At 49.0% G+C, this 13262-nt stretch overlaps 2 protein-coding genes across 2 annotated transcripts in view; one reads left to right on the forward strand and one right to left on the reverse strand.

The window, feature by feature from the left end:
- Window positions 1-1295: 1295 nt before the first annotated feature.
- On the reverse strand, window positions 1296-2416 carry LOC119926733 (proline-rich protein 2-like). Its single transcript, XM_038745075.1, has 2 exons — window positions 1677-2416; window positions 1296-1584 (listed from the first exon to the last, which is right to left on the reverse strand). The coding sequence occupies exons 1-2, from the start codon at window positions 2414-2416 to the stop codon at window positions 1296-1298; spliced, it is 1029 nt and encodes a 342-aa protein (XP_038601003.1).
- A 64-nt stretch (window positions 2417-2480) lies between these two features.
- The window catches only part of TMEM41A (transmembrane protein 41A), a 41533-nt gene continuing 30751 nt past the window's right edge, over window positions 2481-13262 (forward strand). The window contains exon 1 of the mRNA XM_038747482.1: window positions 2481-2603. Within this exon, the coding sequence (XP_038603410.1) occupies window positions 2506-2603 (98 nt within the window). The 5' untranslated portion in view covers window positions 2481-2505. The remainder of the gene's footprint in view (window positions 2604-13262) is intronic.

Consider the following 13262-nt stretch of genomic DNA (forward strand, 5'->3'; position numbering starts at 1 on the left):
AAGGGATCACATCCACCAACTCCATTGTATGATATCATAATAACAATCATGGTATTTGTTAAGCTCTTACTAAGTACTATTCTAAGCGCCGGAGGGGGGATACAAGGTGATCAGGTTATCCCACATGGGGCTCACAGTCTTAATCCCCATTTGACAGATGAGGTAACTGAGGCCCAGAGAAGTGAAGTGACTTGCCCAAAGTCACACAGCCAACAATAATAATATGTTTGTGCATATTTATTACTCTATTTAACTTGTACATATCTAGTCTATTTATTTTATTTTGTTAATATGTTTGGTTTAGTTCTCTGTCTCCCCCTTCTAGACTGTGAGCCCACTGTTGGGTAGGGACTGTCTCTATATGTTGCCAACTTATACTTCCCAAGCGCTTAGTACGGTGCTCTGCACACAGTAAGCGCTCAATAAATACGACTGATTGATTGAATAATAATAATAATAATGGTGGCATTTATTAAGCACTTACTGTGTGCAAAGCGCTGTTCTAAGTGCTGGGGAGGTTACAAGGTGTTCAGGTTGCCCCATGGGGGGCTCACAGTCTTAATCCCCATTTGACAGATGAGGGAACTGAGGCCCAGAGAAGTGAAGTGACTTGCTCTAAGTCACCAGCTGACAATTGGCAGAGCTGGGATTTGAACCCATGACCTCTGACTCCAAAGCCCAGGCTTTTTCCACTGAGCCACGCTGCTTCCCGTAGGGAAGGGAAGGGATCATATCTACCAACTCCATTGTATGATATCATCGTATGCTATCACAATAATAATACTGGTATTTGTTAAGCGCTTACTGTGTGCAAAGCACTGTTCTAAGCGCTGGGGGGGGGATACAAGGTGATCAGGTTGTCCCACGGGGGACAGTTTTCATCCCCGTTTTACAGATGAGGGAACTGAGGCCCAGAGAAGTGAAGTGATTTGCCCAAAGTCACACAGCCGACAAGTGGCGGAGTCGGGATTCGAATCCATGACTTCTGACTCCAAAACCCGGGCTCTTTCCACTGAGCGACACTGCTTCTCCCGCCCTATGAGGAGGCGGGGCCCGGAGGAGGGGGCGTGGCCTGAGCTGGCCAATGAGCAGGCGCGGCCGGGCGGAGGGGCGGGGCCCGGAGAAGGGGGCGTGGTCTGCGCTGGCCAATGAGGGGCCGGGGCCGGGGAGGGGGCGTGGTCTGCGCTGGCCAATGAGGCGGTGCGGCCGGGCGGAGGGGCGTGACCCGGAGGGGGCGTGGTCTTCATTGTCCTATGAGGAGGCGGGCCCCGGTGGGGGGCGTGGCCTGCTCTGGCCTATGAGTGGGCGGGCCTGGTAGAGGGGGCGTGGTCTGCGTTGCCAGTGAGGGGCGGGGCCCTCAGAAGGGGGCGTGATCTGCGCTGGCGTATGAGGAGGCGCGTCCGGGAGGAGGTAGGGGGCCAGGATAAGGGGGCGTGGGCTGCGCTGCCTAATGAGGAGGTGGGGCCCCGGAGAAGGGGCGGGGCCTTCCCTGGCCTATGAGTGGGCGGGGCCCGGATGAGGGGGTGTGGTCTGCGCTGCCCAATGAGGAGGCGGGGGCCGGAGGGGGGCGTGGTCTGCGTTGTCCTATGAGGAGGCGGGGCCCGGAGGAGGGGGCGTGGTCTGTGCTGGCTTATGAGTGGGCGGGGACGACAGAAGGGGGCGTGGTCTTCGCTGGCCTATGAGAAGGCGCGGTCGGGCGGAGTTGCGGGGCCCGGAGGAGGGGGCGTGGTTTGCGCTGCCCAATGAGGAGGCGGGGCCCGGGGGAGGGGGCGTGGTCTGCGCTGGCCTGTGAGCGGGCGGGGCTGACGGAAGGGGGCGTGGTTTGCGCTGGCCTATAGGAAGGTGCGCTCGGGCGGCGGGGCGGGGCCCGGAGAAGGGGCGTGGTCTGCGCTGCCCAATGAGGAAGCGGGGCCGGAGGTGGGAGTGTGGTCTGCGCTGCCCAATGAGGAGGCGGGGCCGGACGAGGGGCGTGGTCTGCACTGCCCAAAGAGGATGCGGGGCCCGGAGGAGGGGGCGTGGTCTGAGCTGCCCAAAGAGGAGGCGGGGCCCGGACGACGGGGCGTGGTCTGCGCTGCCCAATGAGGAGTCGGGGCCGGAGGAGGGGGCGCGGTCTGCGCTGCCCAAAGAGGATGCGGGGGCCCGGACGAGGGGGCGTGGTCTGCGCTGCCCAAAGAGGAGGCGGGGGCCCGGACGAGGGGGCGTGGTCCGCGCTGGCCAATGAGGAGGCGGGGCCCGGACGAGGGGGCGTGGTCTGCGCTGCCCAAAGAGGAGGCGGGGGCCCGGACGAGGGGGCGTGGTCCGCGCTGGCCAATGAGGCGGCTTGTCCGGGCGGGGGGGCGGGGCCCGGAGAAGGGGGCGTGTCCTCTCGGCGCCTGCGCAGTGGAGCGGCTGGTGGGTCCCGGCGGCCATCGCGCATGCGGCATGCGGCCGCCGCCGCCTCCTCCTCCAGGCCGCCCTCCCGCCGGCGCTGGCGGTGCCGATGGTGTTCCGCCGCCGTGGTTCGGCATGCGGGCCGCCCTCCTCGGCTTCGCCCTGCTGTTCGGGGCGGCCACCCTGGGGCTCTACCTGATGGCCGCGGCACTCAGGACCGCCACCGACAACACGTAAGGCTCTCTGCCCTCATTCGTTCATTCAGCCGTATTTATTGAGCGCTTACTGTGTGCAGAGCACTGTACTAAGCGCCTGGGAAGGACAAGTTGGCAACAGACAGAGACGGTCCCTACCCAACAGCGGGCTCACAGTGCCAGGCATTCATTCATTCATTCAACCGTATTGATTGTCCTTCCCAAGCGCTTAGTCCAGTGCTCTGCACACAGTAAGCGCTCAATAAATACGATTGATTGATTACTGTGTGCAGAGCCCTGTACTAAGCGCTTATCACTGTATTAAGGCATTTCTTAAGCGCTTACTACGTGCCAGGCAATCATTCATTCATCCAATCGTATCGATTGAGCGCTGACTGTGTGCAGAGCCCTGGACTAAGCGCTTATCACTGTATTAAGGCATTTCTTAAGCGCTTACTACGTGCCAGGCATTCATTCGTTCATTCAACCGTATTGACTGAGTGCTGACTGTGTGCAGAGCGCTTATCACTGTATTAAGGCATTTCTTAAGCGCCTATTAAGTGCCAGGCATTCATTCGTTCATTCAACTGTATTGATTGAGCACTGACTGTGTGCAGAGCCCTGGACTAAGCGCTTATCACTGTATTAAGGCATTTCTTAAGCGCTTACTACGTGCCAGGCATTCATTCGTTCATTCAACCGTATTGATTGAGTGCTGACTGTGTGCAGAGCGCTTATCACTGTATTAAGGCATTTCTTAAGCGCTTACTACGTGCCAGGCATTCATTCATTCATTCATTCGTATTGATTGAGCGCTGACTGTGTGCAGAGCCCTGGACTAAGCGCTTATCACTGTAGTAAGGCATTTCTTAAGCGCTTACTACGTGCCAGGCATTCATTCATTCATCCAACCGTATTGATTGAGCGCTGACTGTGTGCAGAGCCCTGGACTAAGCGCTTATCACTGTATTAAGGCATTTCTTAAGCGCTTACTACGTGCCAGGCATTCATTCGTTCATTCAACCGTATTGATTGAGTGCTGACTGTGTGCAGAGCGCTTATCACTGTATTAAGGCATTTCTTAAGCGCTTACTACGTGCCAGGCATTCATTCGTTCATTCAACCGTATTGATTGAGTGCTGACTGTGTGCAGAGCGCTTATCACTGTATTAAGGCATTTCTTAAGCGCTTACTACGTGCCAGGCATTCATTCATTCATTCGTATTGATTGAGCGCTGACTGTGTGCAGAGCCCTGGACTAAGCGCTTATCACTGTATTAAGGCATTTCTTAAGCGCTTACTACGTGCCAGGCATTCATTCATTCATTCGTATTGATTGAGCGCTGACTGTGTGCAGAGCCCTGGACTAAGCGCTTATCACTGTATTAAGGCATTTCTTAAGCGCTTACTACGTGCCAGGCATTCATTCGTTCATTCAGCCGTATTGATTGAGGGCTTACTGTGTGCAGAGCGCTTATCACTGTATTAAGGCATTTCTTAAGCGCTTACTACGTGCCAGGCATTCATTCGTTCATTCAACCATATTGATTGAGCACTTACTGTGTGCAGAGCCCTGGACTAAGTGCTTAGCACTGTATTAAGGCATTTCTTAAGCGCTTACTACATGCCAGGCATTCATTCATTCATCCAATCTTATCGATTGAGCGCTGTGTGCAGAGCCCTGGACTAGGCACTTATCACTGTATTAAGGCATTTCTTAAGCGCTTACTACGTGCCAGGCATTCATTCGTTCATTCAGCCGTATTGATTGAGGGCTTACTGTGTGCAGAGCGCTTATCACTGTATTAAGGCATTTCTTAAGCGCTTACTACGTGCCAGGCATTCATTCGTTCATTCAACCGTATTGACTGAGTGCTCACTGTCTGCAGAGCGGTTATCACTGTATTAAGGCATTTCTTAAGCGCTTACTACGTGCCAGGCATTCATTCGTTCATTCAACCGTATTGATTGAATGCTGACTGTGTGCAGAGCGCTTATCACTGTATTAAGGCATTTCTTAAGCGCTTACTACGTGCCAGGTATTCATTCGTTCATTCAGTTGTATTGATTGAGCGCTTATTGTGTGCAGAGCCCTGGACTAAGCGCTTATCACTGCATTAAGACATTTCTTAAGCGCTTACTATATGCCAGGCATTCATTCGTTCATTCAACCGTATTGATTGAGTGCTGACTGTGTGCAGAGCGCTTATCACTGTATTAAGGCATTTCTTAAGCACTTACTACGTGCCAGGCATTCATTCATTCATTCAACCGTATTGATTGAGTGCTTACTGTGTGCAGAGCCGTGTACTAAGTGTTTATCACTGTATTAAGGCATTTCTTAAGCGCTTACTACATGCCAGGCATTCATTCATTCAGTCGTATTGATTGAGTTGCCAACTTGTACTTCCCAAGCGGTTAGTACAGTGCTCTGCACACAGTAAGCGCTCAATAAATACGATTGATTGATTGATTACTGAGTGCAGAGCCCTGTACTAAGCGCTTATCACTGTATTAAGGCATTTCTTAAGCGCTTACTACGTGCCAGGCATTCATTCGTTCATTCAACCGTATCGATTGAGCGCTGACTGTGTGCAGAGCCCTGGACTAAGCGCTTATCACTATGTTAAGGCATTTCTTAAGCGCTTACTACGTGCCAGGCATTCATTCGTTCATTCAACCGTATTGACTGAGTGCTTACTGTGTGCAGAGCGCTTATCACTGTATTAAGGCATTTCTTAAGCGCTTACTACGTGCCAGGCATTCATTCGTTCATTCAACCGTATTGATTGAGCACTGACTGTGTGCAGAGCCCTGGACTAAGCGCTTATCACTGTAGTAAGGCATTTCTTAAGCGCTTACTAGGTGCCAGGCATTCATTCGTTCATTCAACCGTATTGATTGAGTGCTGACTGTGTGCAGAGCGCTTATCACTGTATTAAGGCATTTCTTAAGCGCTTACTACGTGCCAGGCATTCATTCATTCATTCGTATTGATTGAGCGCTGACTGTGTGCAGAGCCCTGGACTAAGCGCTTATCACTGTAGTAAGGCATTTCTTAAGCGCTTACTACGTGCCAGGCATTCATTCATTCATTCGTATTGATTGAGCGCTGACTGTGTGCAGAGCCCTGGACTAAGCGCTTATCACTGTATTAAGGCATTTCTTAAGCGCTTACTACGTGCCAGGCATTCATTCGTTCATTCAACCGTATTGATTGAGTGCTCACTGTGTGCAGAGCGCTTATTACAGTATTAAGGCATTTCTTAAGCGCCTACTACGTGCCAGGCATTCATTCGTTCATTCAACCGTATTGATTGAGTGCTCACTGTGTGCAGAGCACTTATTACTGTATTAAGGCATTTCTTAAGCGCTTACTACGTGCCAGGCATTCATTCATTCATTCGTATTGATTGAGCGCTGACTGTGTGCAGAGCCCTGGACTAAGCGCTTATCACTGTATTAAGGCATTTCTTAAGCGCTTACTACGTGCCAGGCATTCATTCGTTCATTCAACCGTATTGATTGAGTGCTCACTGTGTGCAGAGCGCTTATTACAGTATTAAGGCATTTCTTAAGCGCCTACTACGTGCCAGGCATTCATTCGTTCATTCAACCGTATTGATTGAGTGCTCACTGTGTGCAGAGCACTTATTACTGTATTAAGGCATTTCTTAAGCGCTTACTACGTGCCAGGCATTCATTCGTTCATTCAGCTGTATTGATTGAGTGCTCCCTGTGTGCAGAGCGCTTATTACAGTATTAAGGCATTTCTTAACCGCCTACTACGTGCCAGACATTCATTCGTTCATTCAGCCGTATTGATTGAGCGCTGACTGTGTGCAGAGCGCTTATTACTGTATTAAGGCATTTCTTAAGCGCCTACTACGTGCCAGGCATTCATTCGTTCATTCAACCGTATTGACTGAGTGCTCACTGTGTGCAGAGCGCTTATCACTGTGTTAAGGCATTTCTTAAGCGCTTACTACGTGCCAGGCATTCATTCGTTCATTCAACCGTATTGATTGAGTGCTTACTGTGTGCAGAGCGCTTGTCACTGTGTTAAGGCATTTCTTAAGCGCCTACTACGTGCCAGGCATTCATTCGTTCATTCAACCGTATTGATTGAGTGCTCACTGTGTGCAGAGCGCTTATCACTGTGTTAAGGCATTTCTTAAGCGCCTACTACGTGCCAGGCATTCATTCATTCATTCAACCGTATTGATTGAGCGCTGACTGTGTGCAGAGCCCTGGACTAAGCGCTTATCACTATGTTAAGGCATTTCTTAGGCGCTTACTACGTGCCAGGCATTCATTCGTTCATTCAACCGTATTGACTGAGTGCTTACTGTGTGCAGAGCGCTTATCACTGTATTAAGGCATTTCTTAAGCGCTTACTACGTGCCAGGCATTCATTCATTCATCCAATCGTATCGATTGAGCGCTGACTGTGTGCAGAGCCCTGGACTAAGCGCTTATCACTGTATTAAGGCATTTCTTAAGCGCCTACTACGTGCCAGGCATTCATTCGTTCATTCAACCGTATTGACTGAGTGCTCACTGTGTGCAGAGCGCTTATCACTGTATTAAGGCATTTCTTAAGCGCTTACTACGTGCCAGGCATTCATTCATTCATTCATTCGTATTGATTGAGTGCTCACTGTGTGCAGAGCGCTTATTACTGTATTAAGGCATTTCTTAAGCGCTTACTACGTGCCAGGCATTCATTCGTTCATTCAACTGTATTGATTGAGTGCTGACTGTGTGCAGAGCGCTTATCACTGTATTAAGGCATTTCTTAAGCGCTTACTACATGCCAGGCATTCATTCGTTCATTCAGTCGTATTGATTGAGCGCTTACTGTGTGCAGAGCCCTGTATTAAGCGCTTAGCACTGTATTAAGGCATTTCTTGAGCGCTTACTACGTGCCAGTCATTCATTCGTTCATTCAGCTGTATTGATTGAGTGCTCACTGTGTGCAGAGCGCTTATCACTGTATTAAGGCATTTCTTAAGCGCTTACTACGTGCCAGGCATTCATTCGTTCATCCAATCGTATCGATTGAGCGCTGACTGAGTGCAGAGCCGTGTACTAAGTGCTTATCACTGTATTAAGGCATTTGTTAAGCGCTTACTACGTGCCAGGCATTCATTCGTTCATTCAACCGTATTGATTGAGCGCTTACTGTGTGCAGAGCCGTGTACTAAGTGCTTATCACTGTATTAAGGCATTTCTTAAGCGCTTACTATGTGCCAGGCATTCATTCGTTCATTTAACCGTATTGATTGAGCACTTACTGTGTGCAGAGCCCTGGACTAAGCGCTTATCACTGTACTAAGGCTTTTCTTAAGCGCTTACTACGTGCCAGGCATTCATTCATTCATCCAATCGTATCGATTGAGCGCTGACTGTGTGCAGAGCGCTTATCACTGTATTAAGGCATTTCTTAAGTGCTTACTGCGTGCCAGGCATTCATTCGTTCATTCAGCCGTATTGATTGTGCACTTACTGTGTGCAGAGCCCTGGACTAAGCGCTTATTACTGTATTAAGGCATTTCTTAAGCGCTTACTACGTGCCAGGCATTCATTCGTTCATTCAGTCGTATTGATTGAGCGCTGACTGTGTGCAGAGTCCTGTTATACGCTTAGCACTGTACTAAGGCTTTTCTTAAGCATTTACTACGTGCCAGGCATTCATTCTTTCATTCAATCATATTGATTGAGCGCTTACTATGTGCAGAGCCGTGTGCTAAGCGCTTATCACTGTATTAAGGCATTTCTTAAGCGCTTACTATGTGCCAGGCATTCATTCGTTCATTCAGTCGTATTGATCCCCCCATCTTACCTCCTTCCCTTCCCCACAGCACCTGTATATATGTATATATGTTTGTACATATTTATTACTCTATTTTACTTGTACATATCTATTCTATTTCTTTTATTTTGTTAGTATGTTTGGTTTTGTTCTCCATCTCCCCCTTTTAGACTGTGAGCCCACTGTTGGGTAGGGACTGTCTCTATATGTTGCCAACTTGTACTTCCCAAGCGCTTAGTACAGTGCTGTGCACACAGTAAGCGCTCAATAAATATGATTGATTGATTGATTGAGCGCTTACTGTGTGCAGAGCCCTGTACTAAGCGCTTGTCACTGTATTAAGGCACTTCTTAAGTGCTTACTACTTGCCAGGCATTCATTCATTCATTGTCGTATTGATTGAGCGCTTACTGTGTGCAGAGCCCTGGACTAATCACTTATCACTGTATTAAGGCATTTTTTTAAGTGCTTACTACGTGCCAGGCATTCATTTGTTCATTCAGTCGCATTGATTGAGTGCTTAATGTGTGCAGAGCGCTGGACTAAGCACTTATCACTGTATTAAGGCATTTCTTAAGCGCTTACTACATGCCAGGCATTCATTCATCATTCAGTCATATTTATTGTGCGCTTACTGCGTGCAGAGCCCTGTACTAAGCACGTAGCACTGTACTAAGGCATTTCTTAAGTGCTTACTACGTGCCAGGCATTCACTCATTCATTCAGTTGTATTGATTGAGTGCTTACTGTGTGCAGAGCGCTGGACTAAGCGCTTAGCACTGTACTAAGGCACTTCTTAATAATAATAATGATAATAATAATAATAATGATGATGATGATGGCATTTGTTAAGTGCTTTCTATGTGCAGAGCAAAGTTCAAAGCGCTGGGGGAGATACAAGGTCATCAAGTCCTATGGGGGGCTCACAGTCTGAATCCCCATTTTACAGATGAGGTAACTGAGGCACAGAGAATAATAATAATAATAATAATAATAATAATAATAATAATAATGGTATTTGTTAAGCGCTTACTATGTGCAAAGCACTGTGAAGTGACTTGCCCAAAGTCACACAGCTGACAAGCGGCGGAGCCAGGATTTGAACTCACGACCTCTGACTACAAAACCCGGGCTCTTTCCAGTGAGCCATGCTGCTTCTTAAGTGCTTACTACATGCCAGGCATTCATTCATCCTATTTATTGAGCGCTGACTGCGTGCACAGCACTGTACTAAGGCACTTCTTAAGCGCTTACTACGTGCCAGGCGTTCATTCGTTCATTGTCGTATTTATTGAGCACTGACTGTGTGCAGAGCGCTGGACTAAGGCATTTCTTAAGCGCTTACTATGTACCAGGCATTCATTCGTTTAGTCGTACTGATTGAGCGCTGACTGTGTGCAGAGCGCTGGACCAAGCGTTTAGCACTGTACGAGGCATTGCTTAGGCCTTACAGTGTGCCAGGCATTCATTCATTCATTTAGTCATATTGATTGAGCGCTGTGTGCAGAGCGCTGGACTAAGTGCTTAGCACTGTACTAAGGCACTTTCATTCATTCATTCATTCATTTAATCATTTATTGAGCGCTTACTGTGTGCAGAGCACTGCACCAAGCACTTGGGAAGTACAAGTTGACAACGTATAGAGACGGTCCCTACTCTACAGTGGGCTCACAGTCTAGGAGGGGGGAGACAGAGAACAAAACAAAACATGTTAACAAAATAAAATAAATAGAATAAGTATGTACAAATAAAATAAATAAATAGAGTAATAAATCCATACAAACATATATACATATATACAGGTGCTGTGGGGAGGGGAAGGAGGTAAGGCGGGGGGGGGGGGGTGGGGGGATGGGGAGGTCAGGAGGGATGGGGAGGGGGAGGGCATTTCTTAAGCGCATACTACGTGCCAGGCATGGCTCCTACTCTATCCTTATTATCCTCGACCTCTCAGCTGCCTTTGACACTATGGATCACCTGTTTGCCCTCAACACGCTATCCAACCTTGGCTTAGACTCCATCCCCTCTTGGTTCTCCTCTTATCTCTCTGGCTGTTCATTCTCAGTCTCTTTTGCAGGCCCCTCCTCCCCCTCCCATCCCCTTACTGTGGGGGTTCCTCAAGGTTCACTTCTTGGTCCCCTTCTGTTCTCGATCTACACTCACTCCCTTGGTGACCTCATTCGCTCCCACGGCTTCAACTATCATCTCTACGCTGATGACACCCAAATCTGCATCTCTGCCCCTGCTCTCTCCCCCTCCCTCCAGGCTCGCATCTCCTCCTGCCTTCAGGACATCTCCATCTGGATGTCTGCCCGCCACCTAAAACTCAACATGTCCAAGACTGAACTCCTTGTCTTCCCTCCCAAACCCTGCCCTCTCCCTGACTTTCCCATCACTGTAGACGGCACTACCATCCTTCCCGTCTCACAAGCCCGCAACCTTGGTGTCATCCTCGACTCCGCTCTCTCATTCACCCCTCACATCCAAGCCGTCACCAAAACCTGCCGGTCTCACCTCTGCAACATCGCCGAGACCCGCCCTTTCCTCTCCATCCAAACCGCTACCTTGCTGGTTCGAACTCTCATCCTATCCCGACTGGATGACTGCATCGGCCTCCTCTCTGATCTCCCATCCTCCTGTCTCTCCCCGCTTCAGTCTATACTTCACTCTGCTGCCCGGATTATCTTTGTACAGAAACTCTCTGGGCATGTTACTCCCCTCCTCAAAAATCTCCAGTGGCTACCAGTCAACTTACGCATCAGGCAGAAACTCCTCACCCTGGGCTTCAAGGCTGTCCATCCCCTCGCCCCCTCCTCCCTCCCCTCCCTTCTGTCCTTCTCCAGCCCAGCCGGCACCCTCCACTCCTCTGCTGCCGCTAACCTCCTCCCCGTACCTCGTTCTCGCCTGTCCCACCATCGACCCCCGGCCCACGTCCTCCCCCGGGCCTGGAATGCCCTCCCTCTGCCCCTCCGCCCAGCTAGCTCTCTTCCTCCCTTCAAGGCCCTACTGAGAGCTCACCTCCTCCAGGAGGCCTTCCCACACTCAGCCCCCTCCTTCCTCTCCCCCTCCCCACCCCCCCCACCCTACCTCCTTCCCCTCCCCACAGCACCTGTATATATGTTTGTACAGATTTATTACTCTATTTTACTTGTACATATTCACTATTCTATTTATTTTATTTTGTTAATATGCTTTGTTTCATTGTCTGTCTCCCCCTTCTAGACTGTGAGCCCGCTGTTGGGTAGGGACCGTCTCTAGATGTTGCCAACTTGGACTTCCCAAGCACTTAGTACAGTGCTCTGACTGTACTAAGTTGTCCCACGGGGGACTCACAGTCTTAATCCCCATTTTACAGATGAGGGAACTGAGGCACAGAGAAGTTAAGTGACTTGCCCAAAGTACAGTGCCCCGCACACACATGGGTTCTAGTCCCGGCTCCGCCACTTGTCTGCTGTGTGACCTTGGGGAAGTCACTTCACTTCTCTGTGCCCGTTACCTCATCTGTAAAATGGGGATTAAAGTGTGATCCCCACATGGGACAACCTGATTACCCTGTATCTATTCCAGAGCTTAGAACAGTGCTTGGCTCATAGTAAGCATAGTTAGTATATTTGTACATATTTATTACTCTATTTTATTTGGACATATTTACTGCTCTATTCATTTTATTAATGATATGTATATAGCTATAATTGAACAATGCTTTGCATATAGTAAGCGCTTAACAAATACCAAAATTATTATTATTATTATTCTATTTATTCTGATGGTATTGACCCCTGTCTACTTGTTTTATTTTGTTGTCTGTCTCCCTCTCCTAGACTGTGAGCCTGTTGTTTGGGAGGGATTGTCTCTATATGTTGCTGATTTGTACTCCCTAGCGCTTAGTTACAGTGCTCTGCACACAGTAAGCGCTCAATAAATACAATTAAATGAATGAATAAGCTCTCAATAAATACAATTGACTGAATAAAATACCTATTCTCCCTCCTATGTAGTTTGGGAGTCCAATGTGAGACCCACCTGATAAACTTGCATCTACCCCAGCGCTCTGAGCAGTGTTTGGCGTATAGCAGCGTGGCTCAGTGGAAAGAGCACGGGTTTGGGAGTCAGAGGTCACGGGTTCGTATCCCGGCTCCACCACTTATCAGCTGTGTGACTTTGGGCAAGTCACTTAACTTCTCTGTGCCTCAGTTACCTCATCTGTAAAATGGAAATTAAGATTGTGAGCCCCCCATGGGACAACCTGATCTTCTTTGTGCCTCAGTTACCTCATCTGTAAAATGGGGATTAAGATTGTGAGCCCCCCATGGGACAACCTGATCACCTTGTATCCCCCCCCCAGTGCTTAGAACAGTGCTTTGCACATAGTAAGTGCTTAATAAATGCCATTATTATTATTATTATAGTGAGTGCTTAGTGAACACTATTATTATTGTTAGCGTCTACAAGGGATTATATGCAGGGTTTAATGCTCAGAAACCGGGTTTAGGGGTGGATTGTAACCCCTCTGTGGGCAGCCCAAGTCTCTTGCCTAAATTTCTCCAACTTCTCCACCTTCTGAGAAGCAGCGTGGCTCAGTGGAAAGAGCCCGGACTTGGGAGTCAGAGGTCATGGGTTCTAATCCCAGCTCCGCCGCTTGTCAGCTGTGTGACTTTGAGCAAGTCACGTCACTTCTCTGGGCCTGCTACCTCATTTGTAAAATGGGGATTTTTCATTTAATCATATTCATTGAGCGCTTACTGTGTGCAGAGCACTGTACTAAGCGCTTGGAAAGGATAAATCGGCAATATATAAAGACAATCCCTACCCAACAGTGGACTCACAGTCTAGAAGGGGGAGACAGACAACAAAACAAAACATGTAGACAGGTGTCAGAGCCG

The sequence above is a fragment of the Tachyglossus aculeatus genome, chromosome 1, assembly GCF_015852505.1.
Source record: "Tachyglossus aculeatus isolate mTacAcu1 chromosome 1, mTacAcu1.pri, whole genome shotgun sequence".
Classification (NCBI taxonomy): domain Eukaryota; kingdom Metazoa; phylum Chordata; class Mammalia; order Monotremata; family Tachyglossidae; genus Tachyglossus; species Tachyglossus aculeatus.

Excerpts from the sequence above, each read along its gene's own strand:
- LOC119926733 (XM_038745075.1), bottom strand. The coding sequence starts at position 2,416 with ATGCGCGATGGCCGCCGGGACCCACCAGCCGCTCCACTGCGCAGGCGC. Across the intron at positions 1,585-1,676 it reads CCGACCGCGCCTTCTCATAG|GACAACGCAGACCACGCCCC; the intron begins GCCAGCGAAGAC and ends GCCTCCTCATAG.